This window comes from Nyctereutes procyonoides, unplaced genomic scaffold (genome assembly GCF_905146905.1).
Source record: "Nyctereutes procyonoides isolate TBG_1078 unplaced genomic scaffold, NYPRO_anot_genome, whole genome shotgun sequence".
NCBI lineage: Eukaryota > Metazoa > Chordata > Mammalia > Carnivora > Canidae > Nyctereutes > Nyctereutes procyonoides.
This window is the reverse complement of record NW_026575140.1, coordinates 72,877,080-72,897,124: the sequence shown is the minus strand read 5'-3', so window position 1 is coordinate 72,897,124 and position 20,045 is coordinate 72,877,080. Positions and strand designations below refer to the sequence as shown.

Sequence of the window (20,045 nt, the reverse complement as noted above, 5' to 3'; positions counted from 1 at the left end):
TAGCTTTGAAACTTCTGTTTTCTTGCCTTGCCTTTTTCCCCCTAAAAACCAATTCTGAACATTTTATGTGGTTTCATTTCTTCATCCTCTAGAGAATGTGGTTCCCTTGGGACAACATCAGTTTTTCTTCTCTGATGGCTGGCTTACAATCATGGGGCATGAGAGAAGGGGTGGTTTTGGAAACACTCATCCCCAAGTGGAAGGATCTGTTTTCCGTGACTTGTAAGTGAGGACAGTCTCAAACCCAGGGGGCCATTGGGATCTAGAGATGTATGTGGAACCCTTCTGAACATCTCTCTTGGCTCATCTCTAGGAATAATCCTTAGGGCTCATTTCCTCTGACTTGAATTTTGGAAATTTGGAGGGCAAAGAGGAATCAAATTAACAAGTGGGAAATAAATTCTTTTACCAAATGGAATGAAGGAAGGAAAATCAATCTTCTTCGTGAGCTCCATCTGTTTTCTCTCTTCTCTTAGTGGCTACTCTTAGGTTCAAAATTCAGCCACTTCAGTGGTAAGCCAGCTTTTATTGGCCAGCTGACCATGTTTCCCTTTCATCCAGCCAGGGATCTGTTTGCCATGGAGCCCTTTTGGAGCTCTGGCACGATTTCATTCTGAGTGCTTTGGATTAACTTCTGATGCTTCTTGGTGAGGAATATTCCTGTCTGTCTTTTTTACTATGAAATGTGCTCCTGCTTGTTGCAGGTACTTGGCAAATAGGTCCAAAAGACATACACTGGCCATGACCAACCCTACAGCTGAGATCCCACCGGACCTACAACGGCAGCTAGGACAGCAGCCTTTCCGTTCCCGGGTCTGGCCCCCTCACCTGGTACCTGATCAGCATCGGTGAGTAGCCACATGAGCTATGTGAGCTCCTTGAGGCTCATCGGGCAGGCACCCTTCTTGCTAATCTTCCAGTGAAGGTGACTAGCATCGAGACTTTAAAGTAGCATCCTGAGCATATATCTTCTCAACTCCTCTCACTGAGCACTATGCGGGGCATCATGAGATTCTTCTTTCCCATTACCTCATGGACATGTTTATGGTCTGCAGTTGCTTCTCGTAATTCTAGGTGTTGACTCATAGATGAAACTGAACTTGAAACCTGCGAGGAGGTGAAGTTCTCAGAGGCCAGCTGGACATGGGAGGATTTGTAGCCTTATCAATAGACTTGACCGTTAATAACCCATCGCCTTCAAAAGAATGAGCATATCTTACCATGTTACCACTGAACAGAACAGTGAGCTTGGACCTGGAGGAAGGTACATCCCTTTGTGAATGGTAGAGCAGAGATACTCCAGTCTCTTGAATGTCATGCTCGAGAAGTCATTCTCACAATCATATTCTGATGGCTGAAATCTTTCACAAGGTCTCTCTTACATTTGTAATTCATCCTCTTGAAGAAATAACAAGCTTAACCTTCTTGGCCAAGAAAGCTTCGTAAAATTGAATCTCAGGACACCTGGAAACACAGGGGTGTGGCACTTTGCTAGATTAAGGAAGTGATTACTTTCTATGAATATTTTGATGACTAAAATTCTTAGCTGTGTCCACTCTAAAGCTGTCTCCAAGCTTGTGGGCCACACTTTCCAGGCCACCAACAATTGCTAAGCTGATTTTATTTCAATCTTGTTGGAAAGACAATGAAAGCAGTCTTGCTTGAGAAAGTTGAAAAGCAGTCAGGTTCCAAGGAAATGAAGTTTATAAATGTGTTGTTATGAAATCTTGTAACCAGCTCACACTGGCAAGCTTGACACAATGTTTTTATTGTGGCTAGTTACCCATTGGGTGTCCTTATAATCAGCAGAGACCGTGGACTCTGCGCAGACAGAGACTTAATTAGTGCCCTGTTGGCACTCTGAGAGAAGGAAGATAAGCTATTATAGATGACCATGAAAAACAGTAAGAATGGTCTGGTCAGAGTAGCAGGAATGATGGCTCTCCAATAAAAACCCTGGTGCAGAGAGACAGTATTTTCCTAAGGAAAATCTCTCAGGACCTACATTGGGAGGGCACTATATGAAAAGGGACTTGGAGTGATTGTTGGAGAGGTGCCCCTCCCCACCCCATCCTCCCCCTGCCTCCTCCCACTTCCCCCTGCCTACCCCCCTTAAATTTTCCATGATTTCTCAACAGCTCTGAGCTCGCCACTGTTACCCAACACAACCTTTATTTCTTTATTCTCCTTGTTTCTATCATCCCCGCCTCCACGGCCTGACAGCTTTTTAGCCTTCATCAGGGTCTGTGGTTGAGCAGAAGTCCTCTGGGTAGCCTTTAATTTTATGTATTCCTCAGGAGACACTCCTGTCGGGGAAACATGAAGACCAGCCCCTCTCACAGAACCTCTATCACAGGGCCTCTATCCTGTCCACGCGTGTGTAGTAAGGAAGGCCACACTGGCCACAGCTCTGTGTGTGTGTGTGGTTGCCGCCCTGCGTACAGTCACTGTCAAGGCCTTGCCTGCTGGAAATGTGTCTGCTGTCTGTTTTCGTGTGAACACTCGTGGTGGAGTGTTTCAAGGGTTTCCTGTGGCCAAGCCAGTTTGAATTGGAATGAATGCTTGATGAGTGGCAGATTGTGCAAGGCGAGGCACTTACGCAAACTCAGCCTATGGATGGGGTTACTGTAAAAACACGGCAACACAGGAGGGTGAAGGTAGTCTGCAGAGGACAAAAGCAACTTCGCTGGGCTGTAGGGCTCTGGAAATGGGGGGGCCTAGACAGATTATTGAATTCCTCCCATTTCCTGGAGGAAATACAAGAACAGCGTATATATCTTTTCTTTGGGGGTGTAACTCATGAAGTCCAGCATGGAGACAGAAGAGGGGTCTGATCAACCTTTTCCATCCTGGAAATGTGTAACTTAAAACCTAAAATAAATTATAAAGTGTAATTGGAAAAATGAACACAGGATGATTTTTTTATCAAGGTGGGGAACCAAGTTCCTGTTTGAAAGGTATAGCGGGAGTGTCAGCCTGATATGGGGCTGTCCTGAGTTTGAACATGATTGCTAATAAAAAGACAACACAATGGATACTGTGAGTGCTTCTGAAATGAGCATGTCCATCAGAACTGTTCCTCTGAAAAAAAACTGCTCCTCTGAAGCTCCTGTGCCCAACTGACCAGGGTCAGTCTTCCCACAACCTGGGGCTTCTGGAAAAGTCATCAAATGCCTGGACTGGGAGAGCTGCTCTGTCTCTTTTGTGTAGACAGGCTGAATTACCTGCTTGGAGAACACCGCTTTCTGAATGAATCAGAAATGGGTCCAGTAGCAGAAAATATCTAAAGCATGAGTCCAGTTTTAGGAGAGAATAGTATTTGCTCGTTTTGACTCCAGACCCCTGAAGTAGAAACAGATGTAGGAAGTACTGAGGAAGTGCTCCCAAAAGCGGCTTTTGTGATCACTGTTTCTGGAGTGTGTCTGCCAAAATCATGCATCTTTTGTGTTACACACGTATGTTTGTGCTCATTTCATCAGTGCACCACTGTGTCAAGCTTCAGGTAGAGCCAGAAACCGAAGTCATCATTAGCAAGGAGAGGGTTCAAGGCTTGCCTGCGCGGCCACAACTCTGGACCACTCCGCACAGCCATCAGCCACCCCCCCACCCTCCCACAGCCAGACCCTCCCCGTCTACATTATATTTGAACTCGCTTATCAACCTGCTTCCTTAGGCACATTCTGCTTCAGTCCAGAGTGAGTAGCTGGCAAGGCGGTCCATCATTTCACCCATAGTTCAGTGTGGTATCATCTCTGCCCTGGTCATGAAACCCTGATCCTTTCCATCAGCTGCTGGAATGCTGCCCTGGCAGTCTTTTATCTGCTTACCTCAACCCATAAACATCTCTTTCTGATTAGCTAACAAGGAGAGGTGTTAGCTTCTAACTCCCATGCTGTCTTACGGATTCCTTATCAACAGCTTCTTTCTTTCTTTCGGTAAGATATCAGCTTGTTCAGACTGAGCAGTGGGATTTGGTCCACACGATTCCTCTTTCGCTGGGAGGTTGTGGGGGAGGCGTGCTACCCTGAGACGTTAATTTTCACAGTGCCCAGCTGTATTTGCGTTGACCAGGTATGCAACGCAGGATCTTGAGGCCCACATTCCTTAAGAGTGTGCCATCTCCATCTGGGGATCAGGAGTCCCCCTGTCATCCCGCTTGAACCTCCACCCTCCACTTTCTAGCATAAAACCTCTAACTTCTGGGCCAGGCGTTGGCCACAAAGCCGATCATAGTTTTCTTCTGGTCACACGGAGAGTGCTGCTCAGGGAAAAGTGGATCAAACAGTGGATTTTAGGTTTCGAAAGGCACTAGACAGACGTAATATAAAAACCAGAATTCCTATGCAGCTTGGCCCGAGGGCTACTGTGAAGCTCTTCTCTCTGACCTAGTATATTTGTAAGAACTGGATGTATTTGATCCCAGGACCTCACCGAGCTTGGAAAGTAAGCCAGCTCAAGGTAAGTGGAAATGGAAGATGTGCTGTTGGAGTTCTCTAAAGGGCAGCAGGCTAGGGACACGACCAGCCTCTGGAAATGGCCTGGAAATGGCGTAATGTGCAGGGCTACACATGCAGCCAGCCACCTTTGCATTCTTCTGGAACAGCAAGCAGTCCCTGGGTGATTTGGTCAAAGGCCCTGAGTCCTTGCCCCTAACCTTCTCTTCCCATGTATTCAGCTCTACCTACAAGGACTCCAACACCCTGCACCTCCCCACGGAGCGTTTCTCTCCCGTGCGCCGGTTCTCAGATGGGGCTGCAAGCATCCAGGCCTTCAAAGCTCACCTGGAAAAGCTGGCCAACAGCAGCAGCATCAAACAGCTGCAGCAGGTAATGGGAGAGGCAGCAGGTACCTCTGGAGAAGCGTGGGGCACACAGAGCAATAGCGTGTGGAGGACCGGGGTGGCAAATCTCTGCCCTGTTCGTGTGGAGGCTCAAATCCGTAGCTTCCTAATGCTCTTTCCTTACTCGTTGGTATGTACGGCTTTCCCCAGACTCAAACGTAACCTCCCCCTGCCGCCCCACCATGAAGGGCCTAGATTTTCCTCCCGTCTCTGTAATTTTTAGAGAGGGATTTCTGGGCATGGGTTTTGGTGGGAAGCCTTAGGGAAGGTAATTCCAGCAACCTTGGCATTCTTCTCTTCTTTTCGGGCACTGGGTCTTGCTGGAGCCTGCTCGGCATGGTTGCCACCTGGCATGCTTTCTGGTGGGTGTGGAATGGTGCTCCCAAAGGAAGGAAGTGTACCTCCAGACTTCTGTAAAGGGCTGGTTTTCTTTCTGCCTTCCTCATAACCAGGCCTCAAGCAACAGGTGCTCTGTACCCAGATTTCACACTGGACACCTCCACTGGCACACGGGCCACCCTTGGTGTCTTCCATTCGTTCCCCCAGCTTGGAATGTGAATGTATTTAGTACACAAATACCCATATACATGGGTTGGTTGCTCATTGAGGACACTGTTCTTCTCTTGGGGCTCTTTCCGCCCCTGAGACCTTGCAGCAGATCTGCATCTGCTGACAACACTGCATGGGTTGGGCCTGGCTGCACCCCATCTGTATTAACTGCTTTCCCTTCAGGAGTGTGAGCAGCTGCAGAAGATGTACGGGGGGCAGATTGATGAGAGAGCCCTGGAGAAGACCCAGCAGCAGCATATGTTATACCAGCAGGAGCAGCACCATCAAATCCTCCAGCAACAGATTCAAGTAGGCCTTCACTCTTTGCTCTCTCCAACTTGTTTGGAGCTTGCTTGCAGGCTGATTTGCCTGTGAATTTTCGAGGAGATCACACAGGGCAGAGTGGAGTTATGTTTATTGTTGACATGTTTGAGTAAAGGTAATCAGACTTTTTGATGAACCACAAAAGTTTAAACCTGGGTCACAGAGAGTTCTTCCTGTTTCTTCCCTTCCTGAGAATAGCTCTGCTTAATCTTCAAGCTCACAGATATTCTTCTTTCCCCCATATGTTTAGGATTCCATCTGTCCTCCTCAGCCATCTTCACCTCTTCAGGCTGCCTGTGAAAATCAGCCAGCCCTCCTTACCCACCAGCTCCAGAGGTAAGGAATCACTTGTTTCATACCTAACGTGTTGTCTCCGTAGCTTGCCATCCTTGGCCTGCTTGTCATGGGAGAGGTTGACTACTTCATCTGGGGAGAACCTCTGTGAAAAGCAGAGAGAGCAATTTAAATGTTAGCTGCCTCCATGAGATCCTGACTGGATCCAGTCCTGTGCCACTTCCTTTCCTTAGCCTGACAGAGTAAACTGACAGTCATACAGGCCTCCATGACCTCTGCCTCTCTTGGTCTGGGAAACTAAGATGTAGATAGGTCTTACATGCATTGTGGTGGGTGGTGTAGGTATGTTTTTCTAGCCTGGAGGCCTAGCAAAACTTAAAAAAAAAAGTTCCTGCTTATGGGTAGTGTATGAAAGTCACATTAGGGTTGTTACTGTCACCTCAGGAAATTTACTTATCTGGTTTTGTTGTTTTTTTAAGGTTAAGGATTCAGCCTTCGAGCCCACCCCCCAACCACCCTAACAACCATCTCTTCAGACCACCCAGTAATAGTCCTCCCCCCATGAGCAGTGCCATGATCCAGTCTCACGGTGAGTGCGGAGGTTCGCGCTGAACCATGATAAGCCACTTGGAGAATATCAGTCCTGGTCTTGAGCGTCAAAGGCGCACAATAGTAGTTAACGGTATAGGCTCTAGAGCCAGACAGCCCTGGTGTGAATCTGGGTCCCACTGGTGCCTAAGCCATACAGCCTCAGGTAAGTGACTTCACTTCTGCATGCCTTAGGCTCTTCAAATATAAAATAAGGATAATAATAGTATTTAATAATAAATATACAAAGAGCACTTAGCTTCTGGCACAAGATAGTTCTTGGTAAAGGTTAACTGTTATTTATATTTTCAATAAAACCCCCTCCAACACTACCAAGTAAAAAGCTGCTACCAAAACCTGCCTAGTGTCATGTCTCCAGTTGGTTCTCCATGGTATATGTGAAATCCTCTCTTGTGGGTGTTTAGGAGGAGGCTGAGATGACTTTACCTGAATTAGTATGGGTCTTCAGAGACCGGTGATCTGAGGATTTAGTATTCCCCAAACTGGTAATCTGTTAAGTAATGCTACGTGATCTAGATCCCTTGAGGAGTCTAGATTGGTCTCCGGGCCCTCCCTACTCTATGTGGAGTCCCCTGACCAACCATATCAGCAGAAAAAGTAGAGTCTCAGGTCCCCCTCCAGACGTGTTGAATCATAATCTGCATATCAGCAAGATCCTTGGGCCATTTGTCTGTATGTACATTTGAGTTTGATAAGTTCTGCCCTAGATCAGAGCTACTCAAAGAATAACCCAGGACCAGCTTTCAGAGCAATTTATTGAAAAATCCACATTCTGGGGGCCCCACCTGGACCCCACCCAGAATTCTGTGGATAAGACCCAGAAATCTGTGTTTGAACAAGTTCTTCAGATGAGTCTTCCACATGCTAAAGTTTGCAAAGTACTCATCTAGATGGTGTCCAGTGTGAGCATCCTTGTCAGCTCCTGCTGCTTCCAGTCAGCAGGTGCCCCAGGGTTTTTGGTCACTCTGAGGTTCCTCTCTCTCCAGGCGCTGCCTCGCCCTCCCAGTTTCCAGGCTTACCATCCCGCGGTGCAGTCTACCAGCAGCAGCCCGAGAGCTGCTCCCCACCTCCCAACGTGGCCCTAAGCTGCCTGGGCATACAGCAGCCCCCCCAGTCACAGCAGGTGACCATCCAAGTACAGGAGCCCGTTGACATGCTCAGCAACATGCCGGGGACTGCTGCAGGCTCTGCCGGGCGCAGCATCTCCATTAGCCCCAGCGCCAGTCAGATTCAGATGCAGCACCGCACCAACCTGATGGCCGCCTTCAGCTACGGGCACCGGCCCTTGTCCAAGCAGCTGAGTGCCGACAGCGCGGAGACGCACAGGTGAGGCTGCATGAAGTCACTGGCCGTCTGTCTAGGTGATCCACGTGGGAGGAAGGCCCTTTAGCTAGGCGAGAGAGAAGTGGAGGAGAGTGAGTCTGGCCGGTGGGGGCTTGTCTCACCCTTTCTAAAATCAAGGGAGTGGGGTTGGAATGAACTTGAAACCTGTTTACTGACCAAGATCAAAATGCTGCTAATGAGACAGAGAAGGAAAATGCCAGAGCTGCCTTCCTCTCTGCAAAGAAGAAAACAGCCTGGTAGAGGAATTTCTAAGAATGCCAGTTCTCCTTGTTTATTTTTTTTTACAATTTTTTTTCCCCTCTGTCACTGTTACTCTAAGAGCTTGGTGCTTCTTGGTAGCTCAGATAATACTGTCAAGTAGGCCAAGTGGCTGTCTTCAGGCTGGATCTGGAGCTGTCCCCCACACAGTGCCCTAAGTCCCCTGGAAATTACTGGAGAAGTGAATGAGGATGAGTTGGGAGGCCACATGCATCCTCGTCTTCCCATCACACCCCACTTCCCTGTCCCAGGGGGCTCCCTACCCAGAAAGGGGTAGTAGCTGTTTCCCAGGGGAGTCTAACACGCTTGGTACATAGATGCCCGGTACTCACTCCCTTTTGTGTCTGCAGCTTGAACGTGAATCGGTTCTCCCCTGCTCACTACGACCAGGCGCATTTACACCCCCACCTGTTTTCGGACCAGTCCCGGGGTTCCCCCAGCAGCTACAGCCCTTCAACAGGAGCGGGGTTCCCTCCAGCCCAAGCCCTGAAAGTCCCTCCACTTGACCAATTCCCCACCTTCCCTCCCAGTGCACACCAGCAGCCACCGCACTACACGGCGTCGGCCCTGCAGCAGGCCCTGCTGTCTCCCACGCCGCCAGACTATACGAGACACCAGCAGGTACCCCACATCCTCCAGGGACTGCTCTCTCCCCGGCATTCGCTCAGCGGCCACTCGGACATCCGGCTGCCCCCGGCAGAGTTCGCCCAGCTTGTTAAAAGGCAGCGGCAGCAGCAGCAGCAGCAGCACCAGGAATACCAGGAGTTGTTCCGGCACATGAATCAGGGGGATGCAGGGAGCCTGGCTCCCAGCCTCGGGGGACAGACCATGACAGAGCGCCAGGCTTTACCATATCCAAACGCTGACTCGTATCACCACCAGCACACCAGCCCCCAGCATCTCCTACAGATCCGGGCCCAGGAGTGCATGTCCCAGGCCTCGTCCCCCAGCCCAGCCCATGGTTACACTCACCAGCCGGCCCTCATGCGCTCCGAGAGCATGGAGGAGGAGTGCTCCTGTGAGGCGGCCAAGGACGGCTTTGCAGACAGAAAGAGCTCAAATACAGTGACCAAAGCTTGCCATGACAGCCCCCTGCTCTTGAGTACTGGCGGACCTGGGGACCCCGAGTCTTTACTGGGAACTGTGAGTCACGCGCAGGAGTTGGGGCTGCATCCCTACCGACATCAGCCAGCCGCTGCATTCAGTAGGAATAAGGTGTCTAGCCGAGGTAAGAGCCTCTCAGAGTGAGAGCCCTGGGCCAGTCTGCCCTAACTCACTGAACTCAGGGACAGCGTCCTTTTCTAGCCAGGGCTCTGTGTTCCTAAGAGAAAAAGAATTCCTAAAAAGACCTTCAGGACCTTATGGGGGAGAAGGATATAGGAGGTGGGTGCTGGTCCATAGTGAGTCTGCTTTCAAAATTAAGAGAGAGCGATAGAAAATTAGCACTTACATAATCCAGTGGGTAAGAGCAGTTCCCATTTCTCCTATACATACCATGGTTCCTTGGAATCCAGAACTTCTAGTCTCCAAAATAGCTTGCTTTAACCTCTCCAGTGGAACAAAAATCAGCCAATGCTGAGTAAATACAATTTTGTGCAAATGGTGTTGGACCAAGAGTCAAAAAAGCCCCTCAGTTCTAGACTCTCCTGGATCACGAATGCCATAACCTTGTCACTTAAACCCTCACGTTCTTGTTTCTCCTCTGTGAAAAATGGGCAGGAGGAATAATGATACTTTGCAGAATATTTGGGAAGATAAAAATGTGCACATATTTGCTGTGTTAATGCGTAATGCATACGCCCACGTGCCTGTGAGAATGGGAGCAGCACTTGCTACCCCGCAAGCGTGATGGAAATGTAAAGTGTTACCATTACTCCGCTCCTCTCACGAATACACTCACTACAGAATATCCCCGCGTCATAAGGGATCCGCCTTGTTTTCCTGCATCACTTTATATAATGCATGAGCACGTTCATTTCCATCCTGAAGGAGACTAGGGTGACCAGCAGTGAGTCATACTCAGAACATCTTCCATTGTTATCTTTGCATTCATCTGAGACGAAAACTGCACTGACATCCATGCCATCAACATAGATCATGGAAAATGAGTCTGTCCAGAAAATACACAACCTTAAAACCACACATACTTTCTGTCCTCCCTCTCGAGGAGCTGCCCACATCTCCTGTCCTGTCCTTTAAGGTCAACACACAAATTCCTGGGGATTAGGTCCCGTGGAACAGAGCAGAATGGAAAGCCTTGCTCTGAGTCAGTTTTTGAAGATGACTTGGTGCTTTCCAGTTGTGCTTATTAATGCGGATAGGGAGGGATGTGTGGTGGCCTAAAATAGTTAAAAATCCTGACCTTTTGAGCAGATGGGTGCCATCCAGCTCAGAGGCCTGCACCAGTCAGACACACTGTGTTCACCTGTGGCTGCTGTATTTTGAGGTGGACATCAGATGATAGGAGATTTCAGAACCAGGTCATATGTGCAATGGCTGACAGATCTGGCAATGTTTAGGCTTGGGAGAAAAACAAAACAAAACTAAAGAGAACCATCATAAGTAGGTGGGAGAAGGGATTAGACTTTTTAGGGGTCCATATTATGTGTCAGGACCATGATCAATGTAAAGATGTCAGCAAATATCAACTCCTGAGGAAGACCGTAAGAACTTTCTAGAATAAGCTGTCTAAGCAGCCTAGGAGCTTTCTGGCACTGGGTGTGTTCCAGCAGAGCCAGGATGATAGTATCAGGGAGACCGTGGAAAAGCTTCCTGCGTGAATGAAAGCTTTCACCAGATTAGCATACTATTATAGCTGGCATAAAAAGGAAGAGAGCGGCTAACGTCTCTATAGTGCTTTCTGTGTGCCAGACACCCACTGCTATTCACATACAAGTTCATTTGATCCTCCAACAACCCTATAAGGCAGTAACTCTTCCTGTCCCCATTTTACCAATGAGAAGAATGAGGCACAGATGAAGTAACTTGCCCCTGAGGTCAGCAGCTGTGAAGTGGAGTCCGAACCCAGGAGTTAGTCCATTCCCTACAGGAGATGCTGAGTAAGCACATCCTGGGTGTGCCGGGCAGTGAGGCCAGGGCAGAGCTGAGCAAGCAGGGTACACTCCCTGCTTCCCCCCACCACCACCTCATCCTGGATTGTTGTGCATGAAAACACCTTTTTAATTGTTTTTCTTCAAAACATTCAAAAGTTCTCACTTCTCCTCAGTCTTGCCTCCTGTGTGAAGGGGGGGGGGGGCTTGAATTCGCCTGTGCCCCATAATTGTCAGAGGAACCCCCTGCTCAGCAGACTTGCTGGTCTCCTTGGTATCTTCAGTGAGGTAGGATATAGTTGGCTGGTACAGGTGCTTTGGGAACGCCAGAAAGGGGAGAGTGTTCCCAGAGGAATGGGAATTTCCAGCAATAAGTGGCATTTGAGTCAGGTCTTTGGTGGATGAAGAGGAATTCACCATTTGCATGTAGGGAGAAGCAAGAGGAAAGACCAAGGGGCAGGGTGCCTTGGCTTTGTTCTGGGGAGAAAGCAAGTAGGGTAGGTGGGTTTGAAAAGTGTAGTGCACATGAAGGAAGGAATAGGGGCTAAGCACAGAGACTTTCTTTTTTTTTCCACTTGTAAAACACTAATTTATTAAAGTTTAGGACAATTATGTATTCTATAATAGCATGCACTATGTTTTTACTTTAGATGCAGACGTAAAGGGAGTACAACCCTTAAATGCAAATGGGAATTGTATCTTTTTTTTTTTAAAGATTATTTTTTATTCATGAGAGAGAGAGAGAGGCAGAGAGAGACACAGGCAGAGGGAGAAGCAGGCTCCACGCAGGGAGCCCGACATGGGACCCAATCCCAGGACTCCAGGATCACGCCCTGGGCTGAAGGCAGGCACCAAACCGCTGACCCACCCAGGGATCCCCCAGGAATTGTATCTGATAATTAATAGACCCAAAGTCCATAGCAGCAGTAAAAATTAAATTGGCTTGGAATACCATTTTACAGATTGATTCTATGTGGGCAGAGGTTTTCAAAGATCCAGAGCATGATCTAGATCCAGCTACAGGGTGCCACAGGAAGTCTGAGGCCTTCCTTCCAGCCAGAACTTCACGGTTCTGATTCTTCTGACAAACCTGCCCTACTTCTCCCAGCCGGGTTACTCTCATTATTTCTGTTCTCCCCCTTTTTTCTCCCTACCTTGTCCCATCTACCACCATCAGCCAATGATCCCCTACAGACACCTTTTCTGGTCTCTGGAAGAATCAAGCCATAAGTATATCCCTAAAGCTTTTAGCTCAGCACTACCCACAGTGTGCTCATGATCAGGTTTGCCAGTACCTTCCCCCCTCCAAAAGCCCTCTTTTTTCTTAATTTCCTTTCCTGACCTTTTCTAGAAACTATAATCTTAGCTCCTGCCCTGATTGCTAATACATTGTAGAGAAGATTCTCCCTTCTTTCTACCCAGTTGATGCTAAACTTACTTTTTTTTTTTTTAAGATTTATTTATTCATGAGACACAGAGAGGCAGAGACATAGGCAGGAGGAGAACCAGGCTCCCTGCGGGGGGGCCCAGTGCAGGACTCGATCCCGGGACTCCAGGATCACGCCCTGAGCTGAAGGCAGACGCCCAACCACTGAGCCACCCAGGTGTCCCAAACTTACTCTTTAACTTAGCTATGGAGTATGCCTTTTCTTGCTTGAATATTATTCATCTCATCTCTTCCTAACATCTCCTATTTTGTGACTTCCAAAGCCAATTCTACAATTGTCTTTAACGAATAAATCCACAAGTTTATTAGTGTGATTTTATAACCCAATATAGTGAGATAATGCAATAGGCATTATCTCACTCCTGGCCTCAGGGAGCCCCACTCTGCTTAAGAGTTCCAGTCACCCGAAGGCATGGACATCTGTGTGTTTAAAATGATGTCTACCCTGAGGTGTCCCCATTGTCCTTACCTTAGACAACATGAGCTTCCTCTCTGACCATGGGCCTGGCACATGACCTCTCCTCTCCTCCCTTTCTTCATCTGTGCAACAAAGGACATTAAACTAAATGCCCCCTAAGAGAAGGAAAGTGGAGTTCATGACTATAGTACTTCTGCTTGAGGCTCTCAGCTCGATTACTCTTTTCTTATTCTTTTTCACAACCACCATATATATAATATATATGTATATATTACAATCCATGTTACAGTAAAGACTGTGTATCCACCATCTTTTCCTTCTTTAATCTGATGTGATTCTCTTAAAACCTTGGGAGCTCATTGCGTTATCTTACCAAAGAACCACGAGATAATTTGCTGTCACTTTTACCAATGAAGGTTATAAAGCTATGCTCCCACCCCCCACTATCCCCCCCCCAACCCTGCAGGCCGGGGTGGGGGTCGGGTGTCTCGTACTTGTTGATCTCTTTGGATAGAAAGGAATACCTGCTGGCTTGAGTAATACATGAGTCCAGTCCCAAGACCGTTCATTTGTTATTTCCATGACAGCAGATTCAGCAGCTTACAGAATGACTAGGTTGCACAAGATGGTCCTGTAGGAGCTGTGAAGAATGCAGGGATGAAAAGATAAAGAACCTGCCCTCAGGGAGCTTATTACTCTACAGGGGGTGGGTGGGAAGGTGGAAACAAGCTCATAAACAGAGTTGGCCGGAAGTTCTACAAAATGTGCTGTAAGAGGAATAATTATTAAAGAACAGAGCTGGCGTGGTCTTCCTGAAATTTCATCAGGGTAGGTGAACAGGGATCACTGGTGATAGTCCAGGGGTTTGAATGCCACATACCAGTGCCCACGTTACCTGTGTCCTTTGTGGCTGCTTGCTACCAGTCAGGATGGGGCCAGGCCCTGCCGCCGGAGCACTAGAGGTGCAGCCCACGTGCGGAGAACTTCCAGGGCTGTCCGAGCCCCAGGCTGCGTGTGATCTTCTGTGGCATTACATACACTTGATTTTTTTACTTGGCAAATAACTAAGTACAACAGCATAACCATTTTACACAGTGAGATTACTCGCTGAGCTCACAAAGAAAACCACATCCTCTCCCCCAGAGCTTCGTCAGCTTCAGCAATATCTGTGGACTCAGGCCTTACAGAGGGCTGAGATAGTGACAGGCCGGGAGGGTCCACCCTTCAGAACCTTTGGAGGGGTAATCTGCACACATGTCATTTTTTTTTTCCTCTCTCCTTTTCTCTTAAAGCCCAGTAAATGAGTAAGGGCGAGTCAACATTGACAGATTCAATAGAGAGTTGTGCAAGCTGCCCTGGAGTCCCCCGGGTGGGTGGGTGGTGTGCACCCGTGTCCCTCTGTGTATTTGCCCCCTGCGTGATCAGATGGCCGCCCCCTTCACCCCCACCCCCTCCCTCAGACTTTCTCAGCTTGACTTTGGTCAGTGCCCGAGAACGCTTGCTCGCAGATGGCCTCTTCCCGTTATTTCTATGTCCTTCCATGAGTTTGACAGTCCCTCTCACTGCTGATCTGGCATAAGGGACCACAGACCGGAGCCTGGATTTCCTGTCCCTTGGTCAGTAGGTCAGTCACCTTACCTGCCCCCACTGACACACACACACCCCTCTCACTGGTCAGCAGGTCTCTGTGGAGTGTCCCAAAGGACTGGTGACTCAGGACTGGACTCAGCATCCTTATTATTATTTTTTTTTAGCATCCTTATTAAAACTAATACTATGCTCCTATAATCCCTTACAGTTTATTAAGGAGCCTTTCACCTGTGATGTCTTTTGAGCCCGCCACAGCCCTCATCTTTCTGATGGGGAAATGGTTTAGATTACGTGTGTTAGCCAGACTCGTGCCCTTCTGGGGACGGAGCTGGACCCTGACTTTGAGGGCTCAGACTGCCCCCCCTGCCCAGGTTTCCATTCCTCCCATCAGGCCTCCTCTCCCCGGGTCTGCACCATGCACACATGTCTACAAAGCAGAAGCTGTCAGCCCTCCCGGCTCTTTGGCCTTGGATTATACGGAAACTTGGTTGCCTTACTCCTCTTAATCTGCTTTGTTTTCATCTGGTTTTTAACTTCTATTTGTCTCTCCTAAACCAGAGGAAATTCAATCAATCTCCTACACCAATCTCTGGAAATTCAAGTGTCAGTAACTCATTGGTTTCCTTACACACAGGTAAATTGTCCCCACAGTTTTGGAAGCAGGGTTTCCTTGTTCGTTTTTGGCAGTTGGCTCAGCACACCCTGAGCATGCAGAGCCAACACCTCTTGAGTGAGTGTAAGTCACCTCAGTCTTTGTTTCTGCTTACAGTGCACCAACCCCTTTCAGGAATAAGTCCCACTTTACCCATACGCTGAGGCCCAGTGAAGTCAGGGGGCTTGCCCAAGGTCCCAGTCCTCAGGACCCCAGCGCATGCCTCTCTGACCCCATGGCTTGTGTCTCCTGAGCTCCAGGCTGGGGAGTCAGGAAGGCTCATGTGTGATTTCCCAAGCAATGGCTGGCTGTGCTGTGCTGGCACTTCTCAGGTGTGCTGGCCCCAAACTCCAGGACTGGGAAGAAAGCAACAAGGGGAACAGGATCCACACGACCTTCCCAGCAGCAGGGCCAAGATGAGGGTGGGTGTTTGGGTTTGGAGACACCCCCCCTTTCTCAGGAATAAAAATAAATTCAAAAACAGAGAGGAAAAGGAGACTACAGACTCTCGAAGAGGCCTCCCGAAGAGGTGGGAAGAGCTCAATATCAAGATCTGGAGCCTGTCCATTCTGTTACTTTGGCTGTTGCCTCACATTTGAGGAAATCTTTAAACAGGAGAGCTCTTGTGTCGTCTTGGGTGGAGCAGGGGGTGCAGCCCATGAGGTTGGCATCCAGCTCTGCCATCCAGCGGGAAAGAACCCCAGGGAAGTGAGCGGATGGTGTGAGCTCTCACAGAAGAGAAGATAGGCATTAGAAAGTACTTTGAAAAAGTAAGCTGCTGCTGTTTATGTAGCTTCTTGGCAAAGCAGACCACAGAGCCAGTGTCACACCACTTCCTGCTGGTGGTTTTCTTTGGTCCTAGGGCGAGTGCGGGAGCTGTGCCCACAGAGAGGACTCTGGGGCATGGGTAAGATGAGTGGGGACCAGCCCACACAGCGAGTCCCGAGTCCCGGTGGAGGCTTTCCTTTCTCTCCTTCTCTCTCTCTTGTGGCCTTTAGCTTTCAGTAGCAAAAAGAATTGGTTTCCAGCTGTTTCTTTGGCCTCTTTGCTCAGAGAACTTCTGAAAGATTGCTCGCTTGCCTTCACCTTTGGCAGTCGACAAGCTTCCATCCTCTCATTTTTCTCCAGAATGTGTTGCATCACCAGCCACGTGCACATCAGTCGGTTCCCCTCCCTTCCCGTCCTACCTCAGCCCCTAAGCTGAGCCTCACCTCCGTTGTTGTAGGAGACCTTTTGAATATGGAGACCTGAACCCTTCACCCAACTCTCACGCAGTACATCTTCCAGTATTCAAATAGATATTGGAATGGCACAGTTAGTGTTAGGGCTGTGTCTCCTATCAACAACTTTTTAGAAACCTGGTCTTGCCACGGGAGAGTTCATCAGAAGAGACACTCAACAGTTGATGAGGAACTCTGACCGAAAAAAATCAAGCAAGCAAACAAAACATATGTTCAAGTGGTAGGCCCCAAAAGTGCTACCAGGAGGATCCTGTCAACTTAGGTGTGGCCCTGGTATTCTTCTTGACCACCCTTGGTCAAGAGGACATATTCAGTTCTCTCAAACTCTTCTCGCCAAAATCCAGTCCATAGGGTGCATGACTCTGACAGGACACTAACCCATGTCAAGAGAGCATTTATTAATACCAGGTAAAGAGCTAAGTATTAAATACCTCCTGGGTATAGGACACTGTTCTGAAATACCAAAGGCTCACAGACACCCATAATATGCAGTTCTTATTCTCAGAGACTTTACAGGCTAATATGAACAACTAGGACAAATACACAGTGGAACATGGTGTCGGGAATAATGTCAGTAATAAAGTTTTATAAAATTTTCTGATATTTAAAGGGTGCAAAGATCTTTTTCTGTTTGAAAGGGAAAGTTGCATAATGGTGTTAACATTTGAGATGGACCTAGGAGAATGAGTTGATTTGGATTGGCTGGAATGAAAGGAGAAGCAAGCATCTCTGGGGGAGGGAAGAGTGAGGGTACCATCATGGAATTGTGAGTGGGTGGGGAAGAATTGAGTGCTCCCATTTGACGAGAGGCTAGCACAGCACATAGGGGAGAGCAGTGTGAAGTACTCACTGGAAGATAGGCTGGGACAGCATCATGAAAACAAACTGTTTGGGCTACTCTATGAAAAGATTAATCTTTGTAGAGTGGTGATAACAGGGATGGTTAGGAGGGATGGTTAGTAATCCAGGCAAGAGGTGGTGAGGCTTTGGTGGAAACAGTAAGATTGGAAAGGGAGGGATTGAAGTGACCAGCACTGCAGAGGTAGATTCTTTAGGCTTGAGGTGATGTGGAACCAGGAGGAACAAATAGGAATCCCATGAGCTCATATCTGGAAGATTAAGGAAATAAGGTACCGAAACAAGAATGTCTGAAAGAGGACCTGGGGTAAGGGGTGTTGATGAGTTTGGAGCTGGGCATGTTTAAGTGTTAGACGTCAGTTAGCTCTGCAGGGAAAGGCATCTCTCTAGTAAATAGTTGGGATTACGGATCTGGAGCTTCTTAAAAGAGCATTTCAAGAATTCTTTCCCTAGAGGTAGGTAAAGAGGCGATAGCGTTGAAGCCATGAAAACAGATGATATTACCAAAGTAAGTGTGAGGAGAGAAAGGAGGTCAGGGTAGAAATATAAAGAGTAGAGGAGCCATGGAAGCAGCTGGGGACAGCAGTGGAAAATGCAGAAGAAGGCCTGGGCAGGTGCACTAATGTGGCAGCCAGGGAAGGAACGAGAAGGCCTCCACAGAACAGAGGCCATTCTTCAGGCTAGAGGTTCCAGGAAAGATTCTTATGTGGATGTAGGCTTGGGAAACACAACACTGTCAGATCAGCAGAGGAATGAAGAGAAAAGAAAAGGTTCGGTGTGGTCCAGCCAGCCACCCTCATATGGGATTTTTCTTGGGAGTGCTTATGATCCCTGGGGTTGGCAGGCGGGTCCAGGCTCCCACAAGCACCAGCACCAGCCGACGAGGATTAGCAGACCACTCACGTGTGGTCCTCACCACTGCTTATTGTCTCTGGCAAGACATTTCTTTGATGGGAGTTGGCAGCGTGGGGAGAAACTCTAGATCTGCTGACCCTGTTTTCTCTGTCTCCTCAGAGTCTGTCATAGGGAACTGCATGGATCGAAGTTCTCCGGGACAAGCGATGGAGCTACCAGATCGCAATGGACTTGGGTACCCCGCACGCCCCCCTGTCAATGAGCACCACAGGCCCCGGACCCTCCAGAGACACCACACGATCCAGAACAGTGATGATGCTTATGTATGTCAGCCCCCTCCTGCCTCTCGAAAGTGGGATCCTAGCAGCCCCAAGCCTGACAGCAGACCTTAGTGGTATGGGGTCACGTCGACCCTTCCATTTTCCTCAACCAGAGTCCAGGACCCCTGGCAACTCTGCAAGCATGTCTTTGAATCACAGACCAGTCAAACCTGTGCTCCCAACCTTAGCCTGAGGAATCCAGAGTAGTTGCTCTGTTCCTTCTGGTCTGAGTTATTGAACTTCTCCCCAAACAGTCTAAGCTCCAGTCCAAGCACATGAACCCTAGGCTCTTGGTTAGTCTTCTGACGGCTCCATTGGACCTTCTCAGATAAAGGGAACTAATCCGGCTCCGGAAAGCTTTGCTGTCCTAGAGCCAACTCCTAGGGCAGCGCTAATACAGTAGCAACTAGCCACATGTGGCCGTTCATACTTAAATGTGTTTTAAATGAAATAAAATAAACTAGTGCCTCAGTCACCCTGGTCACATTGCTCTTTAGCCACTTGTGGCTGGGGGCTCCACAAAGGGCAGGTAGAGAGCACTGCCGTGCTTCTGGGGCGGTGCTGTCCTAGGGCCAAGTCCGCGTGGTGCCGAGGATAAGTCAGAAACCCGGTTATGGAAGGCCATGTAGTTGCTGAGGGCATGTGACCACCAGTGGAAGTTCACTGTGCCCTCCCGGCCCCCACACACATACCCCTACCCCATGGGGGAAAGTGAGGCAGCCTCCCCCTGTGGATGGCACCCACCTCAGAGGGAGCATGTCTGGGAGTGGTGCCTGAGGCTGCCCTTCACCTGGGCTCTATTCGAGGGAACCGCTGTCCCTAAGGGTCACCTGAGGGTGGCACAGTCTCTGGTATCCCGACTTTTCCTGTTTGTTTTCCACAGGTGCAACTGGATAATTTGCCAGGAATGAGTCTCGTGGCTGGAAAAGCACTTAGCTCTGCCCGGATGTCAGATGCTGTTCTCAGCCAGTCCTCACTCATGGGGAGCCAGCAGTTTCAAGATGGGGAGAATGAGGGTAAGGGCCTTATGCAGGCTGCCCCCCTCCCCTGTCTTCACCCATGACTGGCCTCTTCTGTATGAAGGGCTCATGGGAAGATGGGAAGCCACAGCTTCCCCACGGGGTCTGGACACAAAGCCCTTCGCACTTCTCTCCATCAAGAATGAGTGCACAGGGGATCCCTGGGTGGCGCAGCGGTTTGGCGCCTGCCTTTGGCCCAGGGCATGATCCTGGAGACCCCGGATCGAATCCCACGTCGGGCTCCCGGTGCATGGAGCCTGCTTCTCCCTCTGCCTGTGTCTCTGCCTCTCTCTTTGTGTGACTATCATAAATAAATAAACATTTAAAAAAAAAAAAAAAAAAGAATGAGTGCACAGAGGAGCATATCTGCTGGCTGA

General features: G+C 48.8%; 1 protein-coding gene across 5 annotated transcripts in view; it reads left to right on the top strand.

Moving 5' to 3' along the window:
* Window positions 1-20,045, top strand: part of SIK3 (SIK family kinase 3) — a 242,451-nt gene that overhangs the window by 220,681 nt on the left and 1,725 nt on the right. For 2 of the 5 annotated variants that reach the window (XM_055307170.1, XM_055307173.1), the window contains exons 15-23: window positions 705-848; window positions 4,676-4,826; window positions 5,573-5,698; window positions 5,964-6,049; window positions 6,487-6,596; window positions 7,603-7,942; window positions 8,569-9,446; window positions 18,489-18,652; window positions 19,533-19,665. In XM_055307170.1, the coding sequence (XP_055163145.1) occupies window positions 705-848; window positions 4,676-4,826; window positions 5,573-5,698; window positions 5,964-6,049; window positions 6,487-6,596; window positions 7,603-7,942; window positions 8,569-9,446; window positions 18,489-18,652; window positions 19,533-19,665 (2,132 nt within the window). The remainder of the gene's footprint in view (window positions 1-704; window positions 849-4,675; window positions 4,827-5,572; window positions 5,699-5,963; window positions 6,050-6,486; window positions 6,597-7,602; window positions 7,943-8,568; window positions 9,447-18,488; window positions 18,653-19,532; window positions 19,666-20,045) is intronic. The other 3 variants (XM_055307172.1, XM_055307174.1, XM_055307171.1) reach the window with 3 other exon arrangements.